Genomic DNA, 17,173 nt, shown 5'->3' on the forward strand with positions numbered 1-17,173 from the left:
ACAACAGCACCAAGTAGATCACGTGATTTTGTTTACAGCCCCCAACACCGTCGTCTTATCACCACAATCTCTCTTCACATATTTGTCGGTGTCTTCTATGTGTTTGACGCTGTTTTTTTTTCACCTAGACTTTTTTTCATTATTGTGTCCGTCGCATTTTAGAAGCATCATCAAACCCCCCACTCGCTTGCGGTGAATCCAGTGGGAGATCCCCAGCTGTGTTCACACATCAACTTCTCCTGGAATTTGAATAGACTTTATACTAGGAGGTCAGGCGAATACATTCGTAGAAACTCGGAGCGTCTCACTCAAACATTTGTGTTTACACCTCCTCCCGAGAATATACGGAGGAACTGCGGAGTCCAGTGCATGTCTGAAAGCAGCTTTGGACACACTCTTAGCTTCTTCTGCAATCGTCGCTAATATGCCTTTGAGCAAGGCATCAAGCCGCTTCCACTCATCAAACCTAGTAGGTAAGAGTACAAGGATGAGGTCAGATTAAGTGGCCCTTTGTTAGGGTTTTAGAAAAATATATTCAGGCATCATTTTGACAATTTAAAAAATATATATTAATAACTCCACCCGTGTGGATCGTAGGGTCAACAAAATCAATACACACATAAATGATCTTCTACTGGTCAGACTACAACTTTAGTGAATGTACTGTTCTAAAGTGAGGGTTGTATAGTATCCAGGAGGAGACCATCTATGTGTGTATTGATTTTTGTGACTCTACTCTGTACAGCAGTGATGCTATTGAATATTTTTGCTGTATGTGTTTTCGGTGTTGCACTTTTTTCTTCCTGATCGGATCGCTGCTCGTTTTGATGAAAATCAAGCGGTAGCTGGTTGTGTACATTACTCTGATTGGAAGGAGGCTTAGCTTGTGTTTTAAGGAAGTTTCTTTTATTAGTTATTGATCCGTAAAGTCCGAATGAGTGAATATCATTCCGACATCACCGCAGTCAACTAACTCCTGTACTGTCATTTCCACACATAGCAAGCCAAAATGCACTATGGTCTGACAGATATGACATTTGCATGCAATACTTTCTGGTGCACAAGAGAAAAAGTATTGCAGAAACTTTATTGTATATTTTTTTTTTGCCCATGTCCCCTTGGGAGCTCCGTACTGTCATGATACCAAATATCTAAAATAATAATTTCAATAATAATAGTGCCTGTCTGAGTCACTGTACACATAATAACTCATCTGGAAACTAATTCAGCCTGTCTGTCAACACAGCAGGCTTTAAAGAAAGATTTAATCACACGCTTTCAATCTCTTTTATACCAACAGGAATTCAAGACAGTGTGTGCAGCCAATCAGAAGAGGCCAAAATTAGCATTATTAGATTACATTCCCTTGATATGTTAGGAATATAATTGGCTTGTATTCATGTGCAACGTCACACTGATTATAGGGGACACTGTGTCTGACGAGCTGATCAGTGACTGTGAAGGACATCAGCGGACTGACATTCACTGTCATCCACTGTGCTGAGATTCACAGACACACGGCTGAACGGAGTCATTGTTATGGAAATCACTGCACAGTCACGGAAACCCCTCAAGGATGGGGGTGTTCTGACCAAGGCTCTGATGTTCATGCTGATGTTATCACCTCTCCCCCTCAGCCCATATAAACCACAGATGTTATGGGAATTTACTGCTCTGCTCTCTTTGTACTTGTTGGACTTAACAAAATGTGAAAGGTGCCAAAAATAAATATCATCAGGAAGATTTGTCTTTGCAAATTGCTTTAGAGTGCTGTCTGGGCAAAAGGCTAATCATCAGATGTTGGAGGAAGACGGAGTTTCTATTAAAGCAGAAAGGGGAATGTTAATGCATTTTCTGCATAATCTTCAATTCAAGTAACACACAGTCGATTTAAAAGGAAATTATTATTTGCATAGTGGCAAAACAATGGCTTCAAACCAAACATCAGCAAAACACTACGTATTGTTGTCTCACCTGAATGGTGACTATACGTGGCAAAGGTTGGCGTGTATTGGCTCCCCCCTCGATAGCGATGCCAAGGGTGTTGCTATTTTTCACCACTCGCACCAGGGTAGCGGTGGCTGCTGGGACCGGTGAGCCAGTCAGCTGGGACACAAGGTGAAGAGGTGTCAGATCGAGAGCTTTATTTGATCTTTGCAATACAACCCAACCCAAAACAACTCCTGTAGCAAAAAAAGAATGGTAAATGGTTTGTATTTATATAGCACTTTCTACCAATCAGAGCGCTTTACAGTACAGTAGGAGGAAGGGCACTCTGAGAGCGCCTACCTCTGCGCAGGCTAAAGACTTGTTAAACAAAGTGACAAAAATTCCTGGATCTGCCTGTTTATCCGGATTTGCTACAAAATGTAATAAGCTATTTTTTGTTCCTGCCCAAACATTCCACAACATTTTATGGAAATCCAACATGCAAGCCCACTTCACACATTGACCGGTCTGGTGTGTGGAGGTGTCAGTCATCAAGGTCACTGTATACCCAAGTGCTGAATAACTGGTCAACTGGACTTGGTTGAGTTTCTTGAAGATGTCGTTGATGTTACCTTAGAGGCTGGACCCAGCCTGCTGTTGGTTTCACTGGGAGTCGTTTGTAGGTCGTTGACCCACCCGCCCCCTGTGAGTCATGTGTCCTAAGGTGTGAATCGCAGTGAAACTCCCTGGGGATGGAAGTCAGGACTGTGTTGCATGTGGCTGATAGGTAGTGTCTTAAACCTCCTCCTCTGTTCAGAGATGGCTTCCTCCACTCCTCTTTCAAACCATCTGTCTCCCCTGGCCAAAATGTGGACATTGTTGTCTTCAAATGAATGTCCCTTGTCCTTTAGATGTGGGTGGACTGACCGGAGGAGCTGGCTCTCATGTGCTGTGCCATGTGTTTATGAAGGGGTTGTTTAGTTTCCCCAATGTACAGCTCCGTGCATTCCTCACTACATTCAACTGCATATACTACGTTGCTCTGCTTCTGTCTGGGTGTTTTATATTTGGGATGAACCAGTTTCTGCCTCAGTGTGTTGGCAGGCTTGAAATGAGCAGTATGTGAAGATCAGGTGACCAGAAGGATCAGAAACACTGTGGGGACATCTGCTGGGGAGGTGGGAGATGACGGGGTGCCTTGGAGAGAGAGAATTACTGAAGCTAAATGGAGGTTATGGAGGCTGTAGAGTCTGGCGGTTTGGTGGGAAAGTTTTGTGATGTGTATTAGCTCCTCAGAAAAGCAGCAATTTTATCAGACATGCTACCCATATGGTCACATCTCGATCTGCACTCCTTATTTATCTGGCCGTTTGACTGCTACCATAGAGTGATGCACTCATTTTATAGACTGTATATAAAGATGGACAATGTGACAGCTCGCAAAGGTGATGGCAAATTAACTATACTAGTGGCTGCAGTATAGGTAATAAATTCCGACCCCTCTATGTTTGCAGATGGGACATGGGCCAAAAGAAAAAGTTAAAGTACATGTCAAATAATTTTTTTAAGATGTTTTTTGTCATTTTAGGTAGTTCCTATCACCCTGATGTATGTTCAAGTGTTAAAGTTTATGATGTGTTTGGTTTCAATTAGCTATTTGCCGGCTCCAAACTACATCACCAGCGTAAGATGGCAGCATCTATGTCCGGGATATTTTAAGCTTATTTTTGTACAGTGGGAGGAAGTGGAAATGCATTGTCCATTTTTATATACACTCTATGGCTGTGTCATATGAGGTAATATGATGTGCTGTAGGATTGATCACATTGCTTTTGTGTGTCTGTTATATGTTGTATTTGCTCACTTAAAGGTTCAGTGTGAAGGATTTAGTGACATGTTGTGGTGAAGTGTCATGTTGCAGCTGAACACCCCTCAACTCACCCTCCCCTTCCAAACATGAAAGAGAACCTGTGGTAACCTTTAGTTGTCATAAAAACTCAAAGGGTGTTTAGTTTGTCCAGTCTGGGCTACTGTAAAAAACATGGTGGCCTCCTTAGAGAGGACCCACTACCAACTTAAATATAAACAATTTAAATATATTGGGCCCATTCTAGGGTAAAGAAAAAAACAATTTGTACAATTTAGATGATTAAACACTAGTGGAAACATCACTAGGACTATTTTATATTTCATTTCTGCAAATAGATCCCTTTCACCCAAATCTTACACACTGAACCTTTAATTTCAGCAACAGAATAAGTCGAAGTTGAAATCACAGTTTGATAAATGTGTGGGTTTTACACAGAAGGTCACAGTGAGACGGGACAATCGGAATGATCGAATGACTTGCTGAAGTGGTTGTTAATGATAGCATGAGGCTCTCACTTGTCTCGTGGCCCCTGGAGGTGGTACATGGGCCCCTGGCTGTTCCAGATGGTTCTTCTGGTTCTTGCTGGGTCGAGGGCTTCCATCTTTACTGAGACCTCCTGCTTCAGCAATATCCACCCCGCTGTCCTCACTCAGAGTCTGGCCACTGTCTGACAGCTGGGACAGAGTCGCCCCTGGATAGGACACAATAATGTTAGTATGCAAACAGGCATTACTGTCTTTATTAATCTCCTCACAATTCTATATTATATTTATTTATGCAACATGTTAACCTCTTAGCTTATCAGTATAGGCTACTATGTTGATTTCCAAAATACATTTCTAACTAGTATAATATATAATTCAAATATTGTATATAATCAATGTTGTACAATATAGCCACAGACTACTTGATTTGTGAATCACCTTAGCACAAATATTTGCACGGTTCTTTTATAAGGCTTGTAATATTGTAATGCACATATTGTAGTATATCGTTGTATTACGTAGGCTTTTTAATGGTCTTTAATTTCTTCATTTGTTTTTGCTTATTTCATTCAAAAAGGTATTTGTCTTAATCTTAATGTTGATTTTATCTTAAAAGGTTTATGAAACTCAATACATCAATATTGACGGTGAACAATATTGGTTTCATAAAAAAAAGTGTACTTAAAGTATAAAACTTAAAAACACTTGTTCTGTACTGTCACTGTTATATTATTATATTACTGGATCATTATGGTCATTATCATGTATTAACATTTCATTAGTATTTTAAGTTGTAATTTGTTGAGGCTTAACAGTTGAGGATTTTAATGCATCATCATTTTGGAACTGTTTGGTTTCTCTACAATATTGTAAGTTCTCAACCTTACTATATGAGTGTGAAGATAATATATGTTGTGATTTGGTGCTATACTATTAGGATCTATGCTTTAATATGCTGTGCTTGTTACAATTAAATATTGTTAAAATTTGAGATTTTACACCAGATATAAATGACTCAGATGCTGACAGACAAGTCCTCGGATGTATGACAACATACAGTATCTCCACATCACTAACATATGGAGCTGTACCCAATATTTGTAGGTACTTGTATGTTGAGGCATAGATGAGTTGTATTTCTGCACTTGAAGGCAACACAGTGACACCTGCGTACCTCTTTGCTGTGGTCTGGAGTCTGCAGACAGCCGGTTTGTGTCTGTAACGATGACTTTATGAGTGAGGGCAGGGGAGCAGTGCAGGTCTGGACTACAGGGTGGAGGAGCAGGTGTGATCAGAGAAGGGCAGGGGGAGGGACACGGCGAGGGATGGGGGGACAGATGAGGCGATGGCATGGGAGAGGCTGCTTTTGAAGAGGAAGCCGACTTTGACAAGATGGAGGACTTCTCATAGGAGCTGGATCTGGAGGGGAACTTGACAGATCCCTGTGGTTTAGCAGAGCCGGAGGAGCCCCGGTGGTTGAGGAAGCCTGGGCAGGTGTGGTGTCCGGAACTAGGCCTATTGTGGTGGACAGGATGTTGGTGGAAGTGATGAGCGAAGTGCGGGTGGTTGTGGTGTTCGGAGTCGGAGAGCTGGAAGAAAGTCTGGCAGGTGTGATGGAGGGCATTGAGAGAGGTGTGGTGGCTGGCTCCTGTGCCTGTGTGGTCTGCCAAGGTTGGGGAGGGCTGGTGGGTGGTGGGGAGGGATTTGAGCGACTTGTGGAGGCAGCCCTGCAGCAGCTGGGTGGGGCCGGAGAAGAGCAGGCTGGAGCCAGGCTGCATCAGCCGGGCCGAAGGCTTCCGGCCGAGATCCATCGCCCTAGGTGACCTGCTCTGGGCCTGGAGAGGAGCAACTCGGAAGGGTGGAGGAGATTGACTTGTAACCTGCACTTCATCCTGCCGGTGAAAAGTAGGAAGACAGAACTCATGAATCAAACATGATTGGTGGAGCTCCTGTCACTGATAAGTATCAAAATGAAAAAAACAACAACTTTTAATTGTAATCCTTAAGATTCACACACATTGAGTGTGCTTATTGAAACGCTAACCATGGTTATGTTTAAAAAGAATATTAATGCTCTGACATGTGGGTGAGATAACTTTGTTTAACTTTCTCAAGCCTCAAATCGCTCCTTGCTGCTCAGAGCTTTCATTTTTGACGAGTGAGCTGCTTTCTCTGATGAGCACTTATAGTTTAGAACCCATTAACGGCCACTCGCAGCTATAATTTCTTAAATGCAATTTTCCAGTGCTGTGCGCACCACAAACAGAATACCATTGTCCTCCATTGTGTGGGTGCGGAGGCAGAAATAAATGTATTCATTTCTATACTTTGATAATTGACCTTATAGTATTTTCAATAAATTTAAATGGTTTAGTATGTAGCTGTCTACATGTGTAGCATGTGACAGCTGCATCTAGCATGCGTCTGTTGTTCACAGAGCGTGTATGCAGCAGAGCTGCTACCTGAGGTTTCTGGTGTATACCGCAATAAAAGTACAGCTATGTACTCAAGTAAATGCTAGGACATCTACGGTAGCCATGCATCCTCAAGTCCTGCAATAATAACAGTATTAATGGGTTCAGTCAACATAAATGCTTTTACTTTGAAACAGGTACAAGAAGTATAGCAAATATTTATGTTTGTGACATATATGAAAGATAGAACTTAATCAATATTGTTTTCACTAACCGTGTGTACACTGAGGAAATAGGTGAGACCCTGACTCAGCGTGGCTCACACACAGGAGACGCCCCAGAGACGTGCAGCTCTAACCTGACAACATGGGCTTCGAAATGGAAAGCGAGACATTTCATGATGCCCATGTGCCGCTCACTGAAGTGTTCTTAAGCACTCAAGGATTCTGAAGCTAATTCTCTAAATCCACAAGCCAGATTTAGGGGTAATCGGTTGTGGATATTTAAGGTCACCCTCTGACCTTTCATATAGCAATATCATCATCTGTACACTCTATATTTATGCCTCTATATACTACATATAAGATTGCAATGAAAGTTAACCGAGTGTAGTCCTGCTCCGATGAACTCCATCAGTTTGGAGCTCCATGAGCCTTTATCCCCTGCCTTCCTCTGGCTAAAAGGAGTCACAAATGCTAATGAGAGATTTAATGAATTCATGGTCAGCTTGCCGTGAAATGTGCTGAGCAGAGCCATGCTCCCAAGGGGACAAAGTCTTGATTTGAATGACTTTCTTGGTGTTACCCTCAGGGTTGGCTTTACAACTTCACCCCAGTGCAGTGTTAATAATCCAACACTGTCCTGCTGTAGATGTAATGATCATTACTGTTTGAATGGGACTCCTAGTGGGGCTAACAACTCTTAGCCTTGTTATATTAATCTAATTTGTCCTCTGGAAATAATGTAACTCTGTGGTTTGTAAAAAAAATGGACAAACATGGAAGATCATTCACACACAATCCATTTTTATAGCAGATAAACCCCAAAAATGAGACCAGGCTTTTGTGTTCTCCTCTCGCCATCAACAGAGCCATCAGCCTGCAGAAGCAGTGTGAAGCTTTGTGGTACTACAGGGCTCAATCTCAAATGAAAACTTTGTATGATTTACTTTAGCCCACTTCATGAAGATGCCAGATGGATGGGATTTGCCCAGTGGGACAATATAATGAGCGCAAGAAAGTTTAGACGGTTAGAGCAAAGGGATTTTTCCAGTAACAGCTGAATCATTAGAGGCCGTTTCAGGCTTGAGGGTCTATATCGTTTCAATGCTGCAGAGGATTGTTGTTCTGCCTGTGGGCTGGCATCAACCGTGGCTGCTGCACTCATCTGCACTGCAGTGTCTGCCATGTCTGCTCACCGACTGGAATGGGCTCGTCTTCTGAGGAGGCCTTTCATCTGCATTCTGACAACATTTATATGTCTGAGTTCACCCGCTGAATTTGTGAAACAACTAAAATGACAAATTTAGTCATTTTTAAAATAAAAGTCTTTAAGTTATAATTATAATCATGACATCTAAAAACACAACAACAGCTCTGCTATGTATTTGTCTAAAGCGACTAAAGGTTGTCCGTGTAGATTTACTGGCACAAACAACTGGCTTACGTCGTCCTTTTGGAAAAGTTCTGTTGACTCCGTACACACACAAGCGCCAAGAAGGCATATTTTTTATGCCCTGTGGAGGCTGTTGGAGGAGCTTAGTTTTTATCTGGAGAGCAGAAATTATTCTACACTAAAATTAGAGGCTAAAAAGGTGAATGACTCCTTTCCCATCGTCAGTAAAGGTGTTTTTCCTTTTCAGTTTTTTTCCCTTGTCATGTTCAACATCACAAACACACAGAAAACAGAGGGGCTCTCTCCTTTAGCTGTTTTTTGACCTGTGGAAAAGGGGCTTTAGAGAAACTAAGTCAACCAGTGTAGTTTGGACATAATCTTAATCTAACCAGCTGTCAAATGCGGAAGCTTACATTTTACTCCTGCTATGGCCAAAAAACAAAACCCCAGACATTTTTTAATGCTTTTAAGATTTTTTTACTTATTTTCTCACTAAGTGGGCTCTGAACTCATCCTGCAGACTAAAGGTGCTTCTCTGCTAACAGCCCTCTATCGCCGCACAAGCTGTGTAGAAATTGTGTAAATCTTTTTCTCATCATTACTTTGTAACACTAAATCTTCAACAAAGGAAACAGAGTTGCGTTTCCCTTCCTCTACACCTCAGTGCTTCAGATCAAGGAGACACGTGGACATGTCACAGCAGGAAAAGCACAGTTGTAAATAATAAAATGATTGATGACTGAATTGTAAGTGCTTGAGTTTCAGGGTCCGGGTTTTTCTGCTTCACTGAGACATTTATTTTATCAGTATCACTAATGACAAGTCAAAATGTCTGCTGTGAAAAGGCCTGTGAAATTGAATGTGAAATGGACTCAGACTTATTTTGAATTTGACAGACAATGAAGTTGCCAATGAAATAAAGAAAAAAGGAATTTTGTATTATGACTTGATTGATGCTCATTTCTAAACAAGTGAAATGGAACAGTCTTTTCCATGATCATTTTTCATAATGGCAACGCTCTCATAGGCCTCTTTCATTTTTACACCTGCAAGCCAATGATGAAAAGCAATGGGTAAGATGAAACACAGTTTGGGTGAGGTTAATAGAAACTTTGTTTAAATTAAAACTCAACTTTATTATATTATTAATGCCTACTCACAGGGTTCATTTGTGAATGGCAAAGACTGTACTGTAAAGTGCATTGAGTCATCATCAAGACTACAAAAGCGCTATATAGATACAGAAAATGTACCATTCTTTTTACATTTCATCTATTTAGGTGTCCATGACATAATACGTTTTAAAGCTTGTGTATAAGGGCTCTACTGTAGCTCATCATGTACTTTCTAAATACCCCCAACCCCTTTTCTTGGAATGCTCCACCACCTCTAGCTATGTTAATTACAGTTATTGGTTATTCTTAATGACTGTCTTTTGCCGCCAGCCTGCATGGAAATATCTTTGTAATGAGACAATGGTGTGTCACAACACAGTGTTGCCACGATGAAACTAAGTGGCTATCAATTAAATGCAATTAGCTTTTAATAGGGGGTTGTAATTTCACAACCACAATAATGAGTTGCAGCATGGGGAATTTCTCAGACACGTGCTGCGCTGTGGCAAACACTGACATCAGCCCTCTTTTAGTAACAGCACCAAACAGACATCAATGACAAGACAAATGCACTAAAAGCTCCTGAAGGCACAACGAGTTTGGTCAGGCAGTGGGCCAGAACTCTGGAGCAGAGGGAAACCAAGTTGCACCGTTGCTTCTCTATAGGGCCCAGACTGCTGGAGGAAGTGGGTCAGCAGGAGAAGGACACCTGTCAGATTCAGGTCTCTGAGGATTGACATGGACCACAGTAAGCATTGACACTCGTTGACCTGCCACAAACTGTGCTGCTCTGTGTCACTTTCCGACCGAATGGTTCCTGTTTTCACTATCGTCTAAAGACCAGGGGAGATGAGGTAAATGAACCGACAGCTACAACAAGCAGGTTCCACTCCGGTGCACCAGGCAGCAGTAATGCAGAGGACTACATAACAGTGGGAGAGACTCAGATTGTACTGCTGTTGATTATAAAAATAGACAAACCGGGACAAACACAAGTGTCAAAGTTTTCACTTGAAATACTTCCAAAAAACTATTTTATGTGCAGACTTTTTGGGGATTAAAAGATTTCCTCAGAATAAAAACTTGGAAACTGCTGGTACCTGCAAAGGTTCCTATAGCACTACCGCAAATGTCTAGAAGTGTTACAGCATTTTTTGAAAATACATATAAGTGATTGTAAGTGACGTATTGCATCATGCGCTTTACCCACATTGCCATAAATATGTGTATTGTGTGGGATTTAACTGTAAAAATACATCAGAGGTTAACGGTGTATAGTCCGGGGGAAAGTTCCTTGAGTGGAAATACAGCTTCAGGCAGTTGAGAGTGAGGAGGATGGAACAACATGTGTGTAGAGCACTACTGGTCCATAACACTTGTATTACTCATGGTTCATTCTTACAAATACCTGGGTGTACTGTGATTTGTATAAGAATGTCCATGTGGATCATGTATGCACTAGGATTCAACAGCAGCTCTTTGTGTAGACGCAGGGTGTTTGGGGTTGGACAGAGGATGATATCTCATCATGATGTTAGTGTATTATGTCATGGTTCCTCAGCTTGGTTTGGTATCGGCTAAACCAAAATGACCAATAAACAGACTGGCCAACACAGCAGTTGGGACGAGGGTGAGGGCGCATCCCTCCCTCCAAAAAGTATTTGAGAAGACTGTAATCCAGGAAAATGATTACTGACCCCTCCCACGTCCTGTACTAAGAATACAAAGTACATGCTTCCATCAGGGAGACACTACAGGGTTCCAAATGAATACAAGATGAGATACATGAAAAGCTATACAACTCTTTCATTACTCTGACAGTGAATCTCCAAAATTCAGCACAGAAGGAGGATGTGAGATGAGAGATTGTTACATGTATCTGAATGTCTGCACTTGTCTGTACTATGCACTCTATGTGTGTTGTATTCAAGTGTTTCTTCTAAGATAAACTTCACACACACACACACACACACACACACACACACACACACACACACACACACACACACACACACACACACACACACACACACAAACTGAATAAAAACATATAAACTGAAAAATCGAAGCAGTTGAGTGTAATATACAACACGTAGATGTGAAATACTTACTGTGATACACTACAATATTTGAACTTTTTGTCAAATTATTTGGGAAGCAGCCGCAAATAACAAAAAATATCCCTGGCAAAGTCCAAATTTCCATTCTGAGAGTTTGTCTTTCAGTTGTGAACTTGCTCTAATATCCCTTATTTAGGTCCTATACATCTTTGTACAGATTAAAGTGGCAAAGTAGGCATTATACCACACAGTATTACAACAGATTTTTTTAGTTGTAATAGATAAGGGATCTACCGTAGCTGGGACAGTGTGTACTGCATCATGGATCACAGGAGCTGCGTGGTTGCAGTGGGACGGTGGGTGCAGCACTCCCAGGCCTCCGTGCCAGGCCTGGTGGGCTTCCCTCTCGCGGTGCAGCACCAGTCTGTCATAGAACTCCAGATCCTGGGGAGACACCAGGCTCCTCACCTCAGACAGCATGGACAGCTGCAGGGAAGGAGCAGAAGAACTAGTTGAGAATAGACCACACGAGAGGGGAACAGTTGAGAGAAGGTGAGACTTAAAGTTTTAGGATTTTATAGACTTTTCAATTCCCATCCATTGTGACTTATGTTGAATAAACCCACACATTGTAATTAGCGAAGAAGAGGTCTCCAGGTTCAGTAAAACCACTGAAAGATGTGTAAACCTGTTTGCTGGAGTTTTATTATTCTTCTCTCTGAGGTTATTGACATGAGACTATTACTATGAATTCTGTTTTGAACTTACAATGCTCTTGTAGAGTAGCTGAATTTGAAATTGCTTGTAGTAAGGTGGGAATTAGTGCCTGAGGAGGTGGATGCTGCTCTGAGATACGAGAACATGACAACTGAATTAGGTCATCAAGTCCTACCTGGGTTGTGAATGAAGGGCATAGAAATCTTGAATGTACAGTAAATTACACTTCTGAAGTGTCAGACCTGCTCAACTGAAGTTGGACATTGATATTGACAGATACATTCCATGTGTTCAGCATATCTAGTTGATTTGGTTTTAATTATGTATAAACCAATAAGGCAACAATAACCTTGACAATGAGAGTTTACAAAGATGGACATCATTACAGCTCCCTAAATGTGGAATTCAGTTCAATTCAGTTTGATTTGTATAACACAGAATCACAATATAGATTATGCCAAGGCTCTTTATATAGTAAGGCCAAGACCTTACAATAGAGAAACCCAACAGTTTCTACAACGAGCAAACACTTGGCAACAGTGGAGAGAACGGAAATCAACAGTTCAGATAAGGGTCCAGCCGAACCTGAGGCAGCCAGTCAGACTGAAGTCAATAATCTACATGTGCATTGCAGATGCATCTACCCCATGTCAAAACACAGACTAGCCAATGCTGATGCTCCCACCATGCGACCAAACAAAGCTCTCATGCTATAGTCTATGTTACAGTTTATCTCTGTATTTGCATGAGCACACACAATTCCTCTCGTGACTCTAACCAAAGTGCATTTAGAGGAAAAAACTGTTAACTTGCCTACATCATGGCCAGTAAGCAGCCATGACTGTCAGGGGAGTAGATCTGATCCTTGAAACAGGCATGATGATGACCTGTGTTCTGGGTTGCAGAATCAGATGCAAGTTAAGATTCCGCTAATTTCTACTAATGTTAATGTAATTCTAATTTGGATTTTCTTTCCAACATTTAACATTTCCAACACTGATGGAAAATGGAAAAAAATATTAATCATACATCTGACAAATGCAAAATACAATCTCAGAAAATTGAATGTTTCCATCTTTTAGTTGAACCTGATTGTCCTGCACTGGAATAACTAACTAATTTCACAAGTCACCATGGCAACACCAAGCATGTCCCTGTCCTGGCTGTATTCATCCTTTTTTTTAATTCATTTAATTAATTTAATTTGTGTTGTAGTCTATGCAGCATTTGGTACAAACTTTTTATGTATTTTCCATTCCACAGACATCTGAGTATTTGCCCACATACAGTATATAGGTGAGCTAGACTGCAGTCCGGTTATCCGACTTTATATTCCCACATTCAGATATACTCTTAGAAAATTATTTCTTATTTTGAAAATATTTATTTCTTTTTCTGTTATCATTGAGACCAACAGTACAGTCATCCTGTAGCTGCCAGGCTGCTTTACCTTTGCATGTGTGTTGAAGAGCTCAAACAGAGCCATGGTCAGTGGCTCCACTCCTATGTGTCCCTCCTGGTACTCCTGCAAGTAGTAGACCATGGTCTTCCTCTCTGGTTCTGTCAGCAGCATGTAGGCCTGCTGCTCCAAAGACACCTGGACACCTGGTGGACCCACACCTCTGTATACTGCAGGCTGGATGGACACAGACAGGACAATGCATGGAGAAAGCAATAAGAGACATGACAAAGGAGAAATGAGGGTCCCATACAGATAGAATAGGAAGCGTTATCTGGCTCCACAGGTCCAGTGGCATGCTAATGGGAAGTCTTCAGATGTGTGCAGCTTCCATTTCCTCCTCTCATCCTTTACATGACAGGAGATGAGATTATCATCCTCAGAAAAAAGCCACCACTTCAAAGCTGCAGGGTGAGTCAATCTTCATAAGTAGCTCCACCTAGCACTTCTCACTGTTGGTAGACAGCCTCAGTGTGCTCCTCTGGCTTTACATGTAAATAACTTCATTCTGAATTTTTGAAAAAGCTGCAGGGAAAGACTTTCCTTCCCACAAAGGTTTTTCTGTTAATAATGCAAAACAAATAAGTAGTTCATTAGATGACTGGAAACAAATATTGTCTGTTAGGCTGCATTCACAACGCAGGATCATTTGTGCTTATTCGTGTTAGTCGTTTGTTCGGCACGTTATTCGTCAGTAACGCGAATAATTACCACCGGTGCGTATTCGCTTGTTCTCCTCGCGAAGAGAGGAGGACTACTGGCTGAAGCGAGTACAGCTGCTGTGTTGTTCATGTTGGGGAAACACCGGAGGAAGCCAGTGGAAATGCTGGCTGAACTCACTACAACTGCTGGGGTGTGTGCATTCTTTTAATCATTTTTTTTGTAATCTCGACGTGTAAAAATAGAGTGGTTGTATCTTGTGTATGTTTGTTTTTGTACTAAATAAATATGCATGGAGGGAATTCCACTAAACTTGGTGGGAGTATTACTTGGGAGATTATCTCCAGATTATTAACTTTTATAGCTGATCAGTCAAAGGTCAAGGTATGGTTTGAAAACACATTTTTAAACACACCTCAGCAAATAATAGCTAAAAAGGCAAATATAAAACAATCCAAAGCTTATATTAATCAGAAGATTATTAGGATAGAGATGTTTTACTGTTATTTAGCATTTTAACAATACAAAACACTTTTGTCTGGCCGGGGTATATACAGCGCATGCAGGGTATAAATATGCATTGCCCCTCCGATCTTTTCAATACAAATGTTTCCTTGTTATATTGTCGTTATGGTTCCTGGGGCAGGTATATGAACTTAATCTTTAAACTGGTGGTTAGGGTTGGTGTCTGTAGTGTATTTTAGGTGTGTGATATATGTCTTTATATTTCATAAATGCACTAAATACTACACGTGTTGTCGCTCAGAACCCATTCAACATCCATTGTAATTTATTAATAGATACCAAGCGTCTGTTGTGATGCTTGTTGAACGTGCATTAAATAAACAAGGCCACCCATCAGATCTGAATTTAAAACACTCAATAGGCCTTGCCAGCATGGGGCACGGAACGTAGATCCACTACTGAAGAATAGCTGCTTAATTAGAGCAGAGCCTTTGATCCAGACAGTGTTGATTTCCTGCACTTATTAGCGTGTAGCTTAGATGTTTACAGCATCAACAGAGATAATTCAATAAAGAGCTCAGTGAGAGGAGGGCTTGACATGAACAACACGGCAGAAAGAAGTGGAAATGATATAAGAGGGACCAGATTATTTACACAACATCATTAGCTACAAAGAAACATGGATTCTTTTTGTCTTTGGTCAGAATGGCAGGTGTGAAATCACAGTCAGTCGTGACACTTCAGTGGAATAAACTGCTCATTGACCTGAGATCAGCCCACTAACAATAGTAAACTCAATGTTTTTCTTATTCCTCAGGCCTACAATATTGTATGTGTGTGGGTGCATATCTGTGGAGTGGGTGTGGGTTCCTCACTGTCTATGTGTGGGTGGTTGTTTGCAAATGCATTCTCATGTAAATCCCATAGAGTTTACCTCTAATGAGATACACACTATGAATAACATTTATTTGCTTTGCCCTCTGAACTAACTCTGTGTATTGGAGGTGACAAATACAGCTTTTCTGCAAGATACTCAGACTCTGAGTGATTTGGGGAATCATTGCTGTACTGATGTTACATGTAAAACACATACTTGGATGCTTGCAGGGGGCTCGGCCTGTCACAGTCAGCCAGAATGGTTGATGCTCGCATGTCTCCTCTTAGATCTATTACTTAGACGTTTACCTGCTTCAGCAAATCAGTGACTTGACCTGCACTTTGAATGACTCCATTGATAGTGTTCAGTCTCAGTTGGCTATCGAGGTTTGGGAAGTTGGCACTGCGATAATTTTCTTTATTTTCAAACTCACAGCATTCAGCATCATTTTACATAAACCCAATTACAAACATCCTAAACAGAATGAGCTCAGTCAACCACATCAAATTAAGTCACAACAAATAATGCAAATATATGTGCAAGGGCAGATCATATATTAACAGTAAAACTTGGCAGCAGTACCATGAGTAAATCCTCTACCTGCAGCAGTTTGAGTCAGCAGGGTCAGCAGCCTCATCGCTCGCTTGTACGCTTGGCAAAGTGAATTGAGTCAATAGACATCGACAAACACTAATAGCAACGGCAAATATATCACTTGGTGAAGCAAAACAGTTTGTGTCCATCTCAGTACTTATAATAGAAATCCTGGAGTTCCTGTGCTTAACACCACTGTCATGTGGGTATGGAGCCAGAGCCAATAAGCAATTAGCTCGGAGCAGAGGGAAACAGAGTAGCCTCGCTCTTCGCATAATTCAAAGCGCAGCACCAGCTCAAAGCTCTCTAATTAACATGCCCCGTCCTGTTTGTTTAATCTGCACACAAATGAAAATATAAAAAATGAAGGTACCAGTCACTGTGCTGGGTTTTTCACCAATAAATACTGTAGTTAAAGTCAATAAGAAAGAGTTTGTCCATGTTTCTCCACTATATGCCTTTAAATGTATTACATTTTATACTATGCCATAGCCAAAGCAGGTGGTGCATGCTCATTTCCCTAACACACCTCAAAAATATAAATACTGAAAGTTAAGAATATGATGTAGTATAAACCTACCAGTAACTAGTAGGAATAAACTGGCCTAGTACTCATGATGATGATTGGTTCATAGAAAGCAAATTTGTTCATGTAAAATACAAGATTATACAGGAACAATAAGACTTGAAAGCATTTACTCATGTAATAAAGACGTTTTGTTAAGGTTAAGGTCATTTTATTTGTACCCGTAGGTAGATTTGTTTTGCAGTAACAAAAAAGAGAAGGCATCCATCCAAAACATTGGACAGAAGACAAGACCACAAAACCATTGAGAAAAGTGCTCAAATGCATTGCTATCAATAGAAAACTGGATAGGGACTGGATATAAGTGCAAATTTGGCTATAACCCGTT

At 41.0% G+C, this 17,173-nt stretch overlaps 1 protein-coding gene across 3 annotated transcripts in view; it reads right to left on the bottom strand.

Moving 5' to 3' along the window:
• Nucleotides 1-17,173, bottom strand: part of whrnb (whirlin b) — a 99,798-nt gene that overhangs the window by 2,979 nt on the left and 79,646 nt on the right. The window contains exons 6-10 of one of the 3 annotated variants that reach the window (XM_034595740.1): nucleotides 13,655-13,840; nucleotides 11,782-11,973; nucleotides 5,459-6,176; nucleotides 4,315-4,493; nucleotides 1,975-2,106 (exon numbers count right to left, since the gene is read on the bottom strand). In XM_034595740.1, the coding sequence (XP_034451631.1) occupies nucleotides 1,975-2,106; nucleotides 4,315-4,493; nucleotides 5,459-6,176; nucleotides 11,782-11,973; nucleotides 13,655-13,840 (1,407 nt within the window). Of the gene's footprint in view, nucleotides 1-1,974; nucleotides 2,107-4,086; nucleotides 4,203-4,293; nucleotides 4,494-5,458; nucleotides 6,177-11,781; nucleotides 11,974-13,654; nucleotides 13,841-17,173 lie in introns of those variants that run through there. The other 2 variants (XM_034595741.1, XM_034595742.1) reach the window with 2 other exon arrangements.

Source organism: Hippoglossus hippoglossus, chromosome 9 (genome assembly GCF_009819705.1).
Source record: "Hippoglossus hippoglossus isolate fHipHip1 chromosome 9, fHipHip1.pri, whole genome shotgun sequence".
NCBI classification, from domain to species: Eukaryota; Metazoa; Chordata; class Actinopteri; order Pleuronectiformes; family Pleuronectidae; genus Hippoglossus; species Hippoglossus hippoglossus.